The sequence below is a fragment of the Convolutriloba macropyga genome, chromosome 15, assembly GCF_964194025.1.
Source record: "Convolutriloba macropyga chromosome 15, txConMacr16.3, whole genome shotgun sequence".
NCBI classification, from domain to species: Eukaryota; Metazoa; Xenacoelomorpha; order Acoela; family Convolutidae; genus Convolutriloba; species Convolutriloba macropyga.
The window spans coordinates 23,776,962-23,794,926 of NC_134482.1; the positions used below are offsets into that span (position 1 = coordinate 23,776,962).

The following is a 17,965-nucleotide window of genomic DNA, read 5'->3' on the forward strand; positions in this document are numbered from 1 at the left end:
GGCTTATGATCCTGACGAAAAGTTTAGCAGTTCATCCAAAGAAGCAAGCAGCTTAAATATGGTACTAACGGGGTACGTTATTTGAAAATCGAGCCGTAGTGCCGGTACTTTCGCAGACTGTTAGGTCAGCGTAAACGAATATTTGGTCCTCGTAGCTGTTTTGCGCATTCTAAAGTGATGATGCAAACCCGGCATCCAGTGTGCTCAATTCTGGCCTGCGGATTGCTGCCGTTCTCAGTGCTTTCGAAGAACGCGTAGTCGTCGTGCGACGATGTGATTAACCAACGACCAAAGCTGAGATTGCGCGCTTTTTCGGTCAGTGGCAACTCTTTTACATCCAATTGACAGCGTTGCAATGCATGTAGCTCGTCGTCGTGGTAAAGTAATGTAGCCATGTGTGACTTGCAATTCTGCTCAGTTGGTATGGCTTTTGTGCATATTGCATACTTTTGGGAATCAATACTATTTGCGATCTCGTCTTCGTCGATGAACGCTAGTTCCTCTCCGTCATCACAGACGGCCATATACTTGGCTTCCAGACGCCAAACTAGTGCTTTTCCTGTGTCTCCATCAAGCATTGGGATGGGAATTGCATGTAGGACGTTCATCACTGTGCTTTTTGAGGCCAAGGGGAAGGCCAGTGTTAGAATAAGCCTCGAGCCTCAACTTGAGTTACTAACTTGGTTTCATAGTATGAGAGCATCTCCTGAATCGGCACGGCAGGAGGTATCCGGTCCTCTAGTCCATTTTGCTGCAGATGAATAATAGTCAGATTTTCGTTGAGTTGAGCGCGTGGCACTAGTGACACTGGTAGTAGTTGGTTCATAAGAGGAGTCAAAGCATTGAGGATAATAATCCAAAACGTGTGTAAGGCTGCACGGTATGTTTTTTTTCTTTGCCAAAATTGTTTGAAAAATATTACTGAGGACTGAGCTATGTTGGTTGATTTGCTCTCGAACATGCAAATATTGTACGCAGTTGCGCATGTGATGTACATTCTATCGCAGAGCCTTAAATTGGCTCTCTGCAAGTTCCCAATTACCATTTTGTTTCTATTGTTTCGTATTGCGCTTCCTTAATCGCTTTCAGTTCACCGGACACGACATAAATTTTCTCATTGTGTTGTAGAGTGATCTCCACGTGATCGGTCAAGTACTGAATGTAGTTCATTGCTCGTTTTATATTCTCTTGATTACGTGCAACTCTCTTATCACCTCCGCCAAGACAGATTTTATGAAGCAAAGCAGTTTATCACCAGGGCCAATTCCAATTCCTGGAACTGCGGCTCTCTGCAGATGAGGCTGAACTCGTTTGACTGTTTGCCCGTAGTAAGGTGTTCATTTCTAGACGGAGGTTTTCAATGTCTTCTTGAGCTCGTTTGTTTTCCATCGTTGTCTGCTAGACTATCCAGTACAGTCCTGCTGTTAAACCAGTCATGTTGGTAAAGTTCAATTGGCATCCATAATTTTTGGAAGCCCACATTTTTTCAACTTTCCTGGTCAGGTTTACAAGTTTTTCTTCAACTGTTTTGTTGTATTTGGGGTAAGGGACGAGAATTTCCGTTTTGACAAACTTTTCCGTTCGGAGAATTTTTTTGATGAAGGTTGAAGAGTACTCCACCTTTTGTAGCCACTGTGGGTTGATTTGGAGTGGCTTTGTGGTTACTCAGGAAAATCGCAAGAGTTATGCAAAGTTCCATTTTTTGTCTGGGTAGTTAATTTGAATTGTTAGATTATCAAATAAATTGTGTTGGTGTTGTAGAATCCAGTTTAATTCCATGTAAAGACTGCTAAGTTGTGCAGTGGTTGTATTCCGGAGTAATTGAATTGAACTTTTTCTGAGTTGTCGTCGAATGTGACGTTAACTTCAATGCCGGCGGGTGATGGGCATATAGTTTCAACTCGGCTGTTCATAATTAGTAGCATTTTAATATGGGTGTCAGAATTTTAATTCGATCAAAGGGAGGGTCTTTGTTGTGTAGAAGTAGTTTGAGAGTATCCATGCATAAAAACGTTCCGAATCTCTGTCGCCATGCGGCATTACCTATTCAAGGGAGATTTCGCTATAGAGTTATTATCCTTCTAGTACGTTTTTATTCAATGTTTTTGCTAAGTTTTTGCAAGTGCGGGGTACGAGGTAAAAGCGTTCTGGTTTCTGTTAAGTTTATTTCTAAGTTAATAGGGATGCTTAATACAAGCAACTGAACGGAGGTGTGGTAGTGGTAAGTACTGAAATTATACACGTTTACTGCGTGTAATATTTTTCCATTTTCTATTTTTATATCAAGCAATCAAAAGCTAAAGAGTGATATTGAGAAAAACGCAACGCTGTCTTATCCGTACTCCTAATGTCAATTTGTTGAGCTTAATTCATTTTTTGCGGTAGAAATCGATAGAATATCAGTTAAACCTGGTTTTAGAAAAATGACATACGTAGAAACTCCAGTTAGAAAATCTAGGATTTCCGTTAACAGATGCAATGGCATGTGATATCATTGGAACTTAATCCTGCATCATTTTGTCAGAAGGTTGCATTGCGATTTCAAGAGCTTTATGATCATGTTGAACAGAATTTATGTAGGGTGCAACTTACTCTTTTTACATAAAACCTTGATTATCTCTGTACTCACTCTTGACATTGTTCCAAAATTATCGATTTTCAGTTAATTTTAAGAGAAAATGGTACTGAAAACGTTCTTCAAAAAGAGGCAGTTTATAATATAGTTTTGCGGTTTGAACGTTTACTTTTTTAACGAATGTACATAAAATTCTTTAAAAATTCCAGGTATGAAGGACACACAATGAAGGCTGGTTTTACTGGGCAAATTTTTTGAAGAGTATTTTCGATAATTCTTCTGAGCTACTCATCAACTCATCAAGCCTAACGGGGGCTGCTAACGACGCTGAAGTCATTAGCCATTATATTAAATAGGAAGGGTAACTAAATGACCAGCTGCAATCTTTTCTTTCAGATTTTGTTGATGTCTCATTTTGTTATCCAGGATTTGGACTATCCTGAAGCGCCCAAATTGGGAGATATCCTTGATTGTGTAATAACCGCTATCAAATCAGTGAACCATTTCTATATACAGCTGTTGAATGAGGAAACAATTAGAAGACTAGAACAGGTCAACTCGATAGCGGGGGAACTTGGAGGTGTTGACGTCACGACTGCTTCTGTGGGCGAGTTGGTCATTTATCGTGAACGAACTTCTGGAGATTATTGCAGAGCAAAAGTGGTACCAAATAACCATCAAAGTTTGGAGTTAGTTTCTGTGCAGTTAATTGACGATATGAGCGTGGTTGAAAATGTTCCAACATCGTCGTTGATCCCGTTTTGTTCACGCCTAACCTTTGCGCCTCTAGCACATAGAGCGTCCTTATATGGAATTGTTCCTTCGCCCAACGATGAGGAAGAACTGAATTCTATATTTTCAGAATATGTTGCTGATTATGCAGCCTTGAAAGGTTCGTGGACTTCTTTTTAATTTTTTTTAATCTTCAAAAATGTAAATTTAAGGTTATAACCACAACAAAAACGTTTGGTTAAATATTTACATTTTCAAAATCGCCTCGTAAATATATGAATAGTTTGGTCTTAATACTGCAGTAGAAAAAATTCCTAAAGCCTCTTACTTGTCTATCTATTGGAACACGTTCATGCAGTTTGACCATTTCGCTGCTTAGTTTCTCCTTAAATTTATTTCTACTTTTTCTTTTCGGATTTCAATTGGTAAATTATTCCACTTCCCAGAAAATTTTCTGATCAGTGAACTGTCACTCCATTTGGATTTGCACTTATTCTTTGGAAGAAACTGGACTGTTCTGGAGTTTTCGGTCAATTCGTACTTTTCAAAAAGCCTGAATGAGGAATTTTTGGTTTCTCGACTGCTCTCTTTATATTATGAGAGGAGATCAAAAAATTTAAGAAGACAAACATTTTTTAATGAAAAGCTCTGCTGGTAAAATTTTGTCTTTCAATAAAATTTTTATTTGTCTATTAACTCTCTGAAGTGACATAACCGACAACGGTTGGAAAAAAAATTGCACTGATATTGAGATGGGACAAAACAAGTGATTTAAGAAGATCGATTCTTGCTTTTAATGGTAGAATATGTCTTACTAAGTAATTTGACCTAATGGCATTTGCTATTTTTGCTAACGTTTTGTTTAGCTGTATGTCAAAAATTTAGATTGTTATCAATCATTATACCTAAGTAACGACAACTTGTTTTTGGCTTTATGAAAATTCCATTGTAATGCAATTGTTCAATTTTTGATAAACCATTTTTGCCTCATATAACTGTCCGTATGTTCAAATGTACTGTCAATTTCGCATAAGAGTTTTTCATCGGATTTGGAACGACAATTAATGCATGTGTCATCTGCAAAACTGTAAAACGTCCTCCTTTTTTCTCGGAAATCGTTGATATACATTATAAAAAATAAAGGTCCGAGAACTGTTCTTTGAGATACTCCGTGGTTGATTGTCCATCAGTTCGAATATTCAATGTCTTCCTTTACGCATTGTTTTCTGTTAGACAAAAACGATTGTAGCATTGGAATTGATTCCGTATTAAATCCATATCTTGTAATTTTTTCGAGAAAAATTTTGTGAGATATTAGGTGAAAAGCTTTGGCTAAATCCAAGAGTATACTAACAAGTTTCATTTTCTTCTAACAAACTGTTCACTTCCGCCAACGATATAACTGTGTCATTCGAAGATTTTCTTTTCAGAAAACCAAATTGATTTTTGTTGATTATTTCATACTTTTTGACTTGTTCTAGCATTTGTTGGAGCAAAAGTCTTTCAAAAATTATTGCAAGAGTCGGTGTAACTGAAATTGGTCTGTAATTTTCTGCTTCCAGTGCATCACATTTTTTGTAAATTGGAGTTACATATGCTTTTTCAAGTACGTCGGGAAAAATGTTTTTTCATATGCATTCGTTTATTGCAAACTGTAGATGTGTTCCAATAGACATTTTGCTACACTTGAAGGACCATGTAGTAAGTAATCCAGGACCCGGTGCTTTGTTTTGTAATTGATCAATTACAGTAAACAGTTTTTTTCTTGTTTTATGTCTGGAGGAAAACACTGTTTTGTTAAAAGCATAGTCCGGTAGCTCAACATTTTCTGTCTCGCCTTCGTATAAACCTAATTTAGAAAAATGAATGTTAATTGTGTTAGCGATTTCTTTTTCATCTTTTAAAATATCTTGGTTGAGCCGAATTCTGGAAATTTTGCTATTTTTATCCTCGTGTTTTGTTTTTTAATGAGTTTCCACTGCTGCTTTGAATCGGGAAGACTTTCGAACAATTTCTGTGAATAATTGTTACTCGCTCTTCTAAGTAGTCTGTTGTATGGTATATGGCTCTTTTGTATGAGTTATGTGTGTCAATGTGTGCTTTTTCCTTCCAAATATTGAAAAGCCTGTGCTTTCCGTTAATAAGATTCAATATTTCTCTGGATAACCATTTCTTTTTTGTTGATTTCGACGATGGTTATGTCCATTTTAATGGGAGCTATATTATGCAGAATATTTTCAAACTTGAGTTTGCATTGTTTTGTTGATACATGGGACTCCAATCCGCTTATGCACTTTTTTGTTGAGATTAGGTCTAGTAACTTATCTAGTATCCCTATAAAAAGCTGCGTTTTGTTTTCATAAGCAATGTTCAGTGACGAAAGGAAAACTTGTGTACAATGATTACTTCCAAACAACTGCTCGATAACGGTTGTATCAAAAATTTGGTGTCTTGTGGTTAAACAGTGATCAATCAGTGTTTCCTGATTTCCATTTGTCCAGGTTGGAGTATTTTTTTAACTAGTTCAAGCTCATTGTTGGAAGCAAGTTCTGTCAATAACACTGTTTCTCTTTGATTGAAATAATTTTTTTTAGTCTACGGATAATATTAGTATCTGTTGTTAAATATGCGCCTGAAATCTCTGGTGTAAACTCGTCTAGAAAAAATTTAGCTCAAGATTTTGTTGGAACAATAACCGCATTGTTTTTGAGAGCCGAAAAATGCGTTTCAAGTTCAAAATTGGCACACAGTTCTTGATTTTTTAGTTAATTTTTGGCTTTTTTCTAATAATTTCTTTATTTTTGATCTTTCAGCTGTCTTTTTGTCAAAAATCATTTAATATGGAAATTCGCTTTGGATGAAATTTTGTTCTAGAAAGTTGTACATATGCTCATCCATTTTTGGTAGTAGTTTTTTCCAATTTTTGTCAGTTTTTGTTTGATTTAATTAATGGAAAGTCTTTTGTGCAACATAAGGGACGTTAATTTTGTTTCAATCAAAATTGAATTTGTTTTTCGCTTCAAGTTTTGAAAACAGTTAAACTTTTCATAAATGCAGTCTTAAAATTTTTTCGTCCATTATTTTGTAAAATGTTTCAATGTTTTGTATGTTTGAATTCTGCTTTTTCTTTTTTTTCCTGTTCAGAAATAACAATCTTTGTCTCGGATGACTGTTGTGTTTTCTATGTCTCGAATGCTGAACAATGAAATGTATTCGTTATTCTTGATTCTTTTAATTTGATTTTGTAACTTTCAAAAATCAAGAATGTCTTTTTATTACAGCGTTCCTTACATTGTGTCCATATGCTTCACATTCTAGTTTCTATTATTTTGTTCTAGTTTTTTCCCGTCACCTACATTTATATTCGTTATATTGATTTTTTGATTCTTTGGTTTGTTATTGAGTTCATTCAAAATAAGGCAGTACTGAGAGTTTGCTAGAAAGCCTTTTCCAAAAATTCCACTTATTACTCTTTTTCGCCATTTTTTCCGGCCTCGGTATTGTTTTGAAACGATTTTTTGCCTTTTGCATATTATTCTGATGCTTATGTCTTTTCTGATTAATTTAATTTTTGAATTAGTATTAAATCATGTTGCCTAACATATATACAACATGGAAGAAGTATGTCTTGTTTTTCTGTCTTAATTGCAGTGATTAAAAATCTAATTTTAGTGGTATTCTGATTCTTAAATTTGAGCATTCCTTTTTTGAAAAATACAACTTAGTTTCTAAGATTATTATCTGCCTTTTGCTTTGGCGATGTTTTTGAGATTAGAATCATGAATTTTTAAGGGCAATTGATAGCCCTGTCATTTGTTTCAGCCTCTCAATATTTTCGATCAGTATCCATTTTTTGGACTTTTTTAATGTTACGGAACGTTTTCAATAATATAATATTTTGCTGCATTTTGTTTCTCTTGGTGACATTGGTTTAATTTTCAGATCAAACCTTGGGAGCTAATAAGTTAATGGTATAATTCAAAATGTAATGGCTTCAGCTGCAATTACGGTTTTTTTGTAAAGTTGAAGCTTCGAGTCGCTTCCTGAATTCTTCCGGCTATGTTTTTTAAGATCTGTTTACACATTTTCATGATTTTTGAAGTCAAATTGAAGTAGTGATTTTCGTCACGCCGAAGCAGGAAGTGGAACAAAAAAATGAGTGGTTTTGCGGAGTTTCCAGAGTGTGGAAACGGTGTTTGAATAAAAATTTGCTTTCTCGCTAGTGGTTTCTTGTTCACGTGCGGCAATTTCACTTTGATTTTTACTGTTTTCGATTTTTTCGATCGGATTTTTTTCTAAATGCTTTCCCAATCCGTTCATAGTTCATTCTCGGCAAAAATTTTTGTTTGAAGCAAATATCTATTTCTCGTTATTGGTTTTTTGTTCTCATGCGGCGTTTTGATATGGGTTTTCTGTTTTTTTTTCTGATTTTTTTAGAAATGGTTTTTCCAATTCACTCATTCCGTTCTAGGTCTAGCTTAGTCAATCAAAATTCTTTGAATTGTGTTTCAGGACTTGTCCTGCTATGCTTTTAATTTCGCTTTGCCTTTTGATCACGTTTTTCGTTTTACATAAGTCACATTTTTCACGCTTATACGGTTATGATCTAAAGAGTAATATCAAGTGAAGCCTTATAAACATGTAAAGCCCGGCCATGAAGTCTTAGTGCATTAGGTTATCAAAGTTCTTTAAAGCGATTGCTAGCTAGCATTAGTATTATGCTCAAGAGCCTTCAGTTTAGAAGCTGAATTAATTGTAACTTTAGAATCTAACCGAATATGAAGAAAGAAAAATTGTGTCAATTAGAAAAATTGTGTCAATTTCTATCTCTTATTTTTTTTTCTTTTTTAATCCCAATGTGCGTCAAGTGGGTTAACGGTGGCTTTTTCGACAATTTGCCGGCTATGCTTTCGATTTCAATACTGCAGTGAATTTTTAACGCTTGACTTGATTTTTTACTTGACCTGAATTGCTCTTATTGAGAAATTAATTTTGCGTTGCAAAAACAAAAGCGATTGTGAGCAAGGTGATACTTAGTGTAATTGCCGCAGTCTAGGACGCATGAGGTGGGTTCGAATCCCTCCCTTGTTGCATGTTTGTGTAGTTTGTTTTGTTAATGAAAATTGGACATATCGAATTTTGGTCACGCCTTAACAGGAAGTGGAGCGAAAAACCGAGTAGTTTTGCTGCGTAAAATTTTGTCGCTCTAATTTCAATTAGCGTGAGAAAACGGTGTTTGAACAAAATTTCGCCTTCTTGCTAGTGTCTTTTTGTTCACATGTGGCAATTTCACTTTAATTTTTACTGTTTTTTCGATTTGTGGATCGGTTTTTTTCAAAATAGTTTTCCCAATCCATTCATAGATCATGCTAGGCCTAGTTTTTTGTTTGAACCAAATTTCTATTTCTCGCTAGTGGTTTTTTTGTTCACATGTGGCATTTTAACCTTGATTTTCTGTTCTTTTTTTAAATTTTGATCTGTTTTAAGAAATGGTTTTCCCAATTCACTTATGGTCCGTTCTAGGTCTAGTTTTTTGTGTAGTCAATGAAAATTCTTTAAATTGTACGTCAGGACTTTTCCTGTTATGTTTTTATTTTTTGTCGTCAAGATTTTTGTTACGACCATATGACGTCACAACCTTTTCAAATCTGATTTTTGTTCATTCGTTCATGCAATTTCAACTGAAGCGCGTGCGTGACGTCATTTTTGGCTCTTAGTGGAGCGAGTTTTGCTCATTCGCGTGATTCAGTTTTTGGTCAAACTTGACTTACCTCACTCTCAGAAATCACTTTGAAATCTTCACTTTGAAATCAGAAACTTCTTGACTTTGAAATTAACTCTTATTTTCTTTAATTCAAAATGATAAGGTCAAATGGCTGTGTTACTCTAAATGACGGTCGTTTGAGAGCAGCTAATAACATATCAGCCTTCAATGAAAAGACGAATTTTTTGGTCAGTCTGTTTTACTGTTTTTTCAGACCGCAGATCTACAAAGCTATTGCGGCTATTTTCTGGCAATCTGCCAGCTATGTTTTTAATTTTTGCTTGCTTAGTTCCTGTTAAATTGCTCTACCGGCGAGACATGTGATAATTCAATCATGTTATTACCTCACTAGTAGAACTTTCACGGCTATCTAACAATACTCAAAAATGATACTGATTGTTGACTAATTGAATCATTCGATGTTTTTCTTATTCTACCTGAGTTCAGACAGAAGCGGATGAAGTTTTGGGTATTTTATTTTTTGCTTATTATAGGTCGAGTTAGAGAACTACACGCTTCAATTATGACCGTGTCGTTGGATCTTTTGCTGGATGACGGAAATAGCTCTTCGAATGAAACCTTAAATTCGCTCCTGTTGAGCTCAAATCTTTGTCTACCAATTCGAACATTCCCTACAAACGGTGTCAATTCGAACAAACCGCATCCAATAGCTCTAACGAGCGAAAATTCTATTATTTCTCAAGTAGATTTGCCCTCGAATAGCTACGATTTTGGGTTCGGACGGAACGCTACTACAAACCGTAGCGCTGAGGAAGCGCTCACAGGTATAAATAATACAACTTTACTGACGTTACCTCATTTTTTATTGACCTATTAATTTACCTTAGATTTCTAAATGTTGTTAATTCCTCTCAAACGAAGTTTGGGCAATCATTGTAAACGTGTCAATTTTTTTTAAGCAAAATTTTTGCCTGACCGTTTTTGTGCTTTTGTTCAAGAACATTCTTTGACTCCTCAAGTGACTTTTTCACTCTTGAGTTCATTTTCGCGTTCCGAAATAAAATTTTTTGCTAAAATAAAATAGATTAGAAGTTTGGAGCTCACAAAATAGTGATAGGCAAGTGGTTCTGTCGTGAACTCTGGAGGTCGGAGTGCACATCCCTCCCTAGTAGGATTGTTTTTTTTTGGTAAAGCCCCTGAATTAAATTACCGTGTCTGTCATTCGCGAGCAATTTATCCAAAGTTAGTCGGTTTATTTTTAATAGCCTCCCTCATTTTCTCAGCACGCTATTATTGCGCTCTTTATTCCTTATGACTCGAAGAGCGTCTTCTTTATGGATGTGAAGCGTCTTTTTTGGGCGCTAATTTAAAACATGATTTATTTAAAACAGGATGTAAAAGTCAATGCCGCACATGAACTCGTGTTTAGGTCAAATGACTCCACTAATTGAAGAGAAGAGAGAGTGATTCTCATTCGTACTGCGTTTTTGAGATAGCGCGAGAAAAGTGAGTGTTAAAAAATTTTGATAATCGATCAAAGTTTTTTGGTCATGTGCGGCTTTTTTGAAGCAGTTTCTTTTTAGTTTTTACTCTACTCTGTTGGGCAAAGGGGATTTTTCAAAACCTTATCAACAAGTTAGTATGCAATTGGATTCATTTTTTAAAATTGATATAAGCTCTTCAATTTGTACTTTCAGTTTGAATCATTTGCATAATTATGTTCAAATTACAGGTATTAAAGGCAGTTTGTGTACGTTTTTCCAAAAGAATGGAAGCTGCAAGTTTGGAGCAAAATGCAAAGACGTACATGATGTACAAAAGGCCTCCCAGTTAGTTGCAGATGTTGACCTGATGAGTGGAACAGAGAACGAGGAAAAGATAGAGTTGCCTGATCACGTGTTTGACGTTGAAGTTACACACTTCGAATCGCCGTCTTTGTTCTATTTGAGGTACTTTCTCTATTTTGACAGTTTTTAACATTCAATCAAAATGCTATATTTCGCTATTTGAATATGGTCTGCAAGAGCATTAGAGGGCATTGGGCTACAGCGAAAGTTATTGCTGTAAATATTGAATGACAAGTGGTTTTTTGTTGCAGCATTTCTTTAGCAATTATGGAGTATGTACGCAAGGTCTGCTTTTTTCCACACCTAATGGCAAGTTATTTAGGAATCCTAGAGTAATAAAAGATGTACCATATTAGAACTCGTGTCAAGCTGATTTCGGCAAGCAATTTTTCTTACTCACGAGAACTTATTCGGAGATGATTTTTTTTTCGTAAAGTATCTGTCATAACTTTAAACCAAAGCAAGTTAGTGTTAAGTGCTCCCAGGGCTTTGCTGGTCTCGCAGTGAACGTTTCACTGAGTATAATTTATAAATGGTGGTTTTGAAGGTTTAGACCACCTCGATCCCCCAATCGCACTCAAATTGTTTAAACTCCCACTCTTTTGATCTACTGACCTTGTTAACCAGGCTGGCGTTTCTAAGCTCAAGCTACCATTAAAGCCAACTCCCTCGTCAGTCAATTAGAGAGTCGTTAGTCAGACGCTGTTTTACACTACCTTTCGGCTGCATTATTTCGTTGAGCCTGAACTAATATTAGCTAAATAACCTTGAAATTGCACATTTTGTTCAACCACCCGCATAGGGTTAATGGACTAGATTTTCCAATAACCTTGCCTAATTTTGAGAAATTGTTAACTAATTTTTAAAACAAATGAATGTGCCAGGAAGGGACTCAATGAAAGCAAGATCAATCACTAACATGGGAAAAACCAGTACCATAAATTGTAATGACGAAAATAGCCAATCTTATATAATGTTATCCACTACTGACCGGCCGATGCTATATAGTAGCTTCTTTAAATTGTATGTAGCATTCAGAGCATTTAGCGATCGAGGCGCAGAAAATATTATAGGCTGAAACGCATGATTAGTGTAATGTTTCATTTAGTTTTCTTTTAATCCAGCATTGTAGCCTTCATATTACGTTTCGACTGTTGCTATCTATTCACACATTTTTAGAGTAAATAAAATATAAATGACAAAAGTTGTTGAATTTCAAATGCACAGTCAGTTGTTTCAAGATTGGATCTTACTGTTTGAAGCTTGTGCTACTATAGCAATTTCAGCACTCATATACGTTTTTTAATGTATTTTATAACAGTCAGAAAAATCTTGGACACAAAAAACTCGAACAGTTCAATGGATATTATAAAATAATTGAAATTTTTTAATGCGTGCAAAATTGGTGCATTTTTTGTATTCGTTTTCATTATTTACTTTGGACTTCAGCTAGTTTTAGAGGCTGTTAATTTTATGTATGATCAAGAAACTTCAGGCAGTCGAAAACAAAGATTAGGTACATTGTCTTTAGGTATGTCTTTAATGCAAAATTTTAGCTTGACCGTTTTTTGCAAGAACATTCTTTCGATTTCTCTGCTCAATTGACTTTTTCACTCTTGACTCCTCAATTGCGTGATCTGATTTAATTGCTCGTATTCAAAAATTCTGTTTGTTGCTAAAACAATCGTGATTGTAAGATAAGCTATCGTAAGAGCCTGATAGCCGAGTGGCTAATATGATAAGTGTTTTACGCCGGAGATATGTTGTTCGAACCATTCCCTGGACGGAATTTTTACACTTGTAGAATTTAGCTATGCTACATCCCCTTTGAATTAAATTGCTCCGCCTGTCGCTCGAGGAAAGGTTTTTCGGAGGTCGATTGGTTTATTTTTTGGTAGATTTTGTCGAGTACTGTTGTTTCGGTAATTGTTTTTGCTTTAGTTGTTCCTTGTCCGAAAAATGAACCCACTATTTAAATGCATCTTTTTTGATTTTTGACGGTTTTCAGTTTAAATTTTTGCGGTTTTAAATTGAGGCATGATATACTATTCTCAGAAAGTCATTTAGGGTTTGGCAGGTATGACAATTCATTCTACTTAGACTCATTGGTCATAAGATATATTTCAAAAGCTCCAAAGATGTCTCAGCTCCGGCCTCAATGCAAAGACTGACCTAAGTTTTGTTCGCAAAATTTTCCTGTTGGAAGGGCTTTGACCTTACCAACTATATGCTTCAAAGAATTGCTATCATAAGTTGTAGCGCTCAAATCATAAGTATTTAGTCTCGTGTTTTGATACTGGAATAAGAAACTGATGGCTTCTCTGTACTCCAAGTAGAATGTTTGAACTTTCAGTAGAAGGTTTGAACATAGGTTTAGGTACTCTTTTATCGTGCTAGAGCTACTCATTTTCAAGAAAATAGAAGTATCGCAAATTAAAGGCAGTTCTAGAATGGTAGCGTAATGTCTCCATCTCCTGGAAAAATCTTGCTAAAATTTGTAGCCCGATTTTGTGACCTCTTGTTTTGCTGTCCTCTTCAAGATGTCCTAGAAATTTGCCTGTACCAATTTGATAAACAACTTTGCTTCAGGCAGAAGGAGGGCACGGTACGTGATGAAGTCAAGCAATATTTGGACCAATTTCAGTCTGTGTGTAAGAAAAAGTACAACAGCAGAGAGATGTTATTTCTTACAGAGAGTGGAGAAGTGTGCTATCCTGCCAATGGAGAAATTGTTGCTGCCTTCATCACCCGAACTGGCACATGGATTAGAGGGAAGTAAGTACGAGTGCAATAGAATCAAAAACTGTTTTTCGTTTGTGGGAGAAGCATCTCGTTTTTCGGTACAACTTGAGTTTCCCTTCAAATGAAAAGGTTCTCCAACACTTTGTCACCGCGTTTGTTCTTAAAACCAAGTTATATTTCTTGGAGTTATTGCATTCCAATCTGATATAAGTAGATTGGTGTCAACTGAATCGCAGTTTAGGGAACTTGCTTTAATATTGGTTTCCTCGTAGTGTTTTGTGACATAATTGAAAGCCGCCTATCGAGAGAATCGTGAAAGTGAAGAAAAATCTTTCTTGTACGAGAGTAATAATTATTGTTCCGACCCTCTTGAGGGGGGAGGAACTATATACTCAACTGGGTTTTTTTTTGTTCCGTGAATTTTCGCCGCTCGATATATTCATCCTAGAGAGTTGAGACTGGTATCATTAGAAAGCTCGTCCAGCGTAGAATATGGAATTAAAAAGATTTTTTTAATTTTCGTTTTCTACAGGGAGTTATCGAGGTTTAAACTTCTGAGAAAAGAAGAGTGAATTCACGTTGTTTTTATTCACATTTTCCGGAATTTTTGCCTAAATTTTCGTCAATTTTGCTAAAATTTGTTATAAAGAATAGTGTCGTTGATTTTATTTTTGAAGACGAACAAGCATTGTTGATTGTTTTGATTTAATTTGTTTGGTCAAAAAATCTGGATAAACATTTCAAAATTTAGCCTTTTTCATCAAAAACAGCACGAAATAAGCTAATTTAGTCCACTTTGATTAAATTTGCCGATAGGACACCCCCAAACAACACTCATACAATCTTTGTAGACTCAGAGGGGGGCTATTTCTACTTCAGAGTCCGCTGAGAGTGCACTGTAGTTAAAACCTTGCGGTTTTTTGCTAACTTTACTCGTTGATTATCAAAAATGCAGAATTTATTTAATATATTTTGAGTTTTCAACTAACAAATTATCTATATCTACAACATTCGAAAAATCAATTGTACTTAATGGACAATAAGTATTATCAGGGCTAGTTTTGGGCCATTCTTGGACTGTTACAATCCAAAAAAAATCGGGTTGTAATCAGCCGGTCTTTTCTTTTTAAAAAAAATTAAGTATTATCAGGGCTAGTTTTGGGCCATTCTTGGACTGTTACAATCCAAAAAAAATCGGGTTGTAATCAGCCGGTCTTTTCTTTTTTTTAATAATAAAGAACAGAACATATCAAATCAAAGCTCAGGAGTGATAGGTCCAACCAATTCGCTTGTTAAGCAGCTCCAAGCTAATGCATTTAGTTTTTTAATTGAAAGTTTATGGTCGTTTCTTTTTTTAAAAATAATTGACTTTTCAATAAATAATGGCTTAATTAACTTTTCCTCTACTTTTTTCTTAATTTGTTCAACTTCCAGCTTAATGTCAGCAAAGAAAGACTGCTTCTTCTTTCTAATGATTTACCATTTATTCTCGGTTGCAGTTTTAAGCCTGAAGTTATTGTTTTCTGGCTTTGATACCACAAGATTTCAGATTTTTGTTTGTTTTGATATTTGCCAGTTTTTCACGTTTTCTAATTTTGTCACATTATCACATTATTGACGGTTCTCATGTCACCTTATTAGCATTCAGAATAAGGCACAATTGAACATATTAAAATCCTGAAACATATACATCATCGTTTTAACGGCCTCGACGCCTCTTTCTTGAAGAAATCAATTGAATTTTTTAATTTTGTCTAACTGTCATTTATACTTGGTCGTTTCGGTCGTATGAAATTTCCTGTATAGTGATAGCTTTCATTGATTTTTCATGGAAGAATAGAAGAACCGATATTCTGATATTAGTAGATAGCTGATGGCTTTCATGACTTTGAAAACAATCGTTTTCCAAAATTTAAAAAAAAAACTTTTTAACTTCGCAATTTTGTTCTTTTTTTGTTTCTTTTTGTTACCTAATCTCGTTAGTAAATTACAGGTCAAATATGACATTATGTGTGTCAAGAGAATAAGAGGGATTGGTGTCCCAAAATCTTTTAAAAGAATTTGTTATGACCTTACTGGCTTCGACACCGGTTTTTCACAAAACAAAAGTAAATTAATGTGATTTTTGTCATTTTTGACGTTCTTTTTGTAGATGCAAGAAATATTCTGGATAATTACAGGTCTTGAGGGCTTCCTTTTTATGAATAAACGACCCTATTTAAATAGCTCTTTTTGTAATTAATGCCTTTCATGACATTAAATGTAATTTTGTTTCGAAATTTTGTTTGTTCTTTGGTGTTCTTTTTAGCCGCTTTAAAAAATGAATAAGGACAGGTCCTAATGCCCTTCTATAGAAGCAGTGGTAATCGTAAATTTGTGGTAATATTAATGGATTCCTAATGGTATTTTTTACTTTGAAGTTAACTGTTTCAAAAAAATAAGTTAATTTTTTTTACTTTACTGTTTTTGTTCTTTTTTGTATAATTGTTACCAAACCTTTTTATGGACTGGTCGCACAGGTTTTCTGGTGATTTATAAGTTATTTTTGTTTAGTTTTGGATTTATCTGACGGTATGTTGACTTTGTTATTAAATTTAGTTTTTAAGAGGGACATAAATTTTTTGATGTAATTAATGTTTGTTGTTGTTGTTTGATTTTGCTGTTCGTCTTGACTCGCTTTCTTAATATTGACATATTACAGCAATCTAATGCATCAATTTTTACTCCACTGAGTTATTTGCTTTGGAGGCTATCTTATCGTTCATACAGAATTTTTTGAAAAAGACTTGGGCTTTTTTGGTAATCGCAAAAAATAATTTTTGGGTTCTTCTATCTGTTCCTCATTTGGTAGACAATTATGCCAAAATTGTGGATGGGCGGGGTCGGAACCTTATGTGCCATCGCACATTACCGAGCCGCCTTGTTTTCAATAATAGTCAATGAATCCAACAAGAATAAATTGCTTTTAAGTCATGATAATTGACACCGATTAAGTACCAATTTTTTTATTCGGAGGTAATGAAACTGCTATTTATTTCTAGTTGGTGCAATGATTTAGTAATTGCAACTCAAATCTGAGCCTAAAATTAAACATAAACGTCCAATAATCCCCTTCCATGCAAAAGGGTAATTGATACTACGAAAGTGTACTTGTAATAATTGTTGCTCTGGTTTTTCAGGGTCCTCGAATATGACATTGATGAAGATCAAGGCAAGTTGTTTGACATTGACTCGGGCCAAGAAGGGCTCTGCAAGGTGGAGTACATGCGACGGTTGCCTCAGAAATGCCGATTCAAACCCTGTGTGTTCCGGGCCAGGCTAGAAGTGCGTCCGATGGAAGCTAGCGAATGGTCAGAGAGAGCGATAGAGTTGATGAGATGTTCGATTAAAAACTGCTCTCGATTAGTGTGTTCTCTGCAGTTGGTGCTACTCGATGGTTTGCATATCGTGTCATTGAATACACTTGAGCCCTCTTCCGATCTGGCAGATTTGTTGATTGATGCGGGATTGGCTGATGAATACGAAGCACCTCTCTTATCAGAAGACCTATCAATACTGCCCGGCTGAAAATTGGAACCACCTCTTTCGCTCTCGCTTTATTTAGTTGAAATGTTACTGGTTAATAGCCGCCTCATCTTCTCAGCCGGCTATTATAGCGCTCCTTTTTTTTTTTTTTACTTCGTCGAATAAAAAAAATGTTTCGCTTTACCTCATTTTGCCGCTTTTTCAACATTTTGCGTGAAATCTTTTTGACTTCTCTAGGCTAGTTTCTCTCTTCTCTCATTCTGCTAAAAGTGATTTTGAGCATCAGTTGCTCAGCAAAGCAATTCAAAATGAACAGAGTCAGTATAAAAAATTGAAGTCAGAAGTAGAAACGGGATAAACCCACAAAGCCCAATTTTAGATGCCCGCTTTTTGAACGTCGTTCCTGTAAGTCTTAGTTACCATCTCTAATGCTTATTGGTATTGATAGTAGCCCCTGTAGCCTCTCTCTAAGAAACAGAAGTACGTTATGTTCAACTACGAAATGCCATCAAAATAAATCGGACTTAAAAAATGTTTTTGTACAAAACTCTTTTTTTTTCAATATCTTCTATTCTGTCAATCCGAATCATGCTTATTGGAATCAACGGCGGCTATTTTCCGGCAATCTGCCGGGTATGTTTATTTTTCTGAGAGCACAGTATACCATATTACACGCCTCGAGAATTTTATGTTTTGATTCTGTACCGTAGTTATCTATGATCGTTAATCGGGTGCTATCTGTTCTGTTTTCCTTAATTGGTACAAAAATTCTTTACTGGTTTTAAATTAAATTTCTGTATTTCATTTGAGTTAATTCTT

General features: G+C 35.3%; 1 protein-coding gene across 2 annotated transcripts; it reads left to right on the forward strand.

The window, feature by feature from the left end:
- Positions 1-2,742: 2,742 nt before the first annotated feature.
- LOC142354600 (uncharacterized) lies at positions 2,743-17,370 on the forward strand. 2 transcript variants are annotated; one of them, XM_075406927.1, is made up of 5 exons: positions 2,917-3,467; positions 9,566-9,856; positions 10,765-10,981; positions 13,469-13,654; positions 16,801-17,365. In XM_075406927.1, exons 1-5 carry the CDS (start codon positions 2,945-2,947, stop codon positions 17,186-17,188), a joined length of 1,605 nt encoding a protein of 534 aa, XP_075263042.1. In that variant the 5' UTR covers positions 2,917-2,944; the 3' UTR covers positions 17,189-17,365. The 2 variants fall into 2 exon arrangements, with proteins under 2 accessions (XP_075263043.1, XP_075263042.1); XM_075406928.1 differs by lacking the exon at positions 9,566-9,856 and having other exon boundaries at positions 2,743-3,467; positions 16,801-17,370.
- Positions 17,371-17,965: the final 595 nt, after the last annotated feature.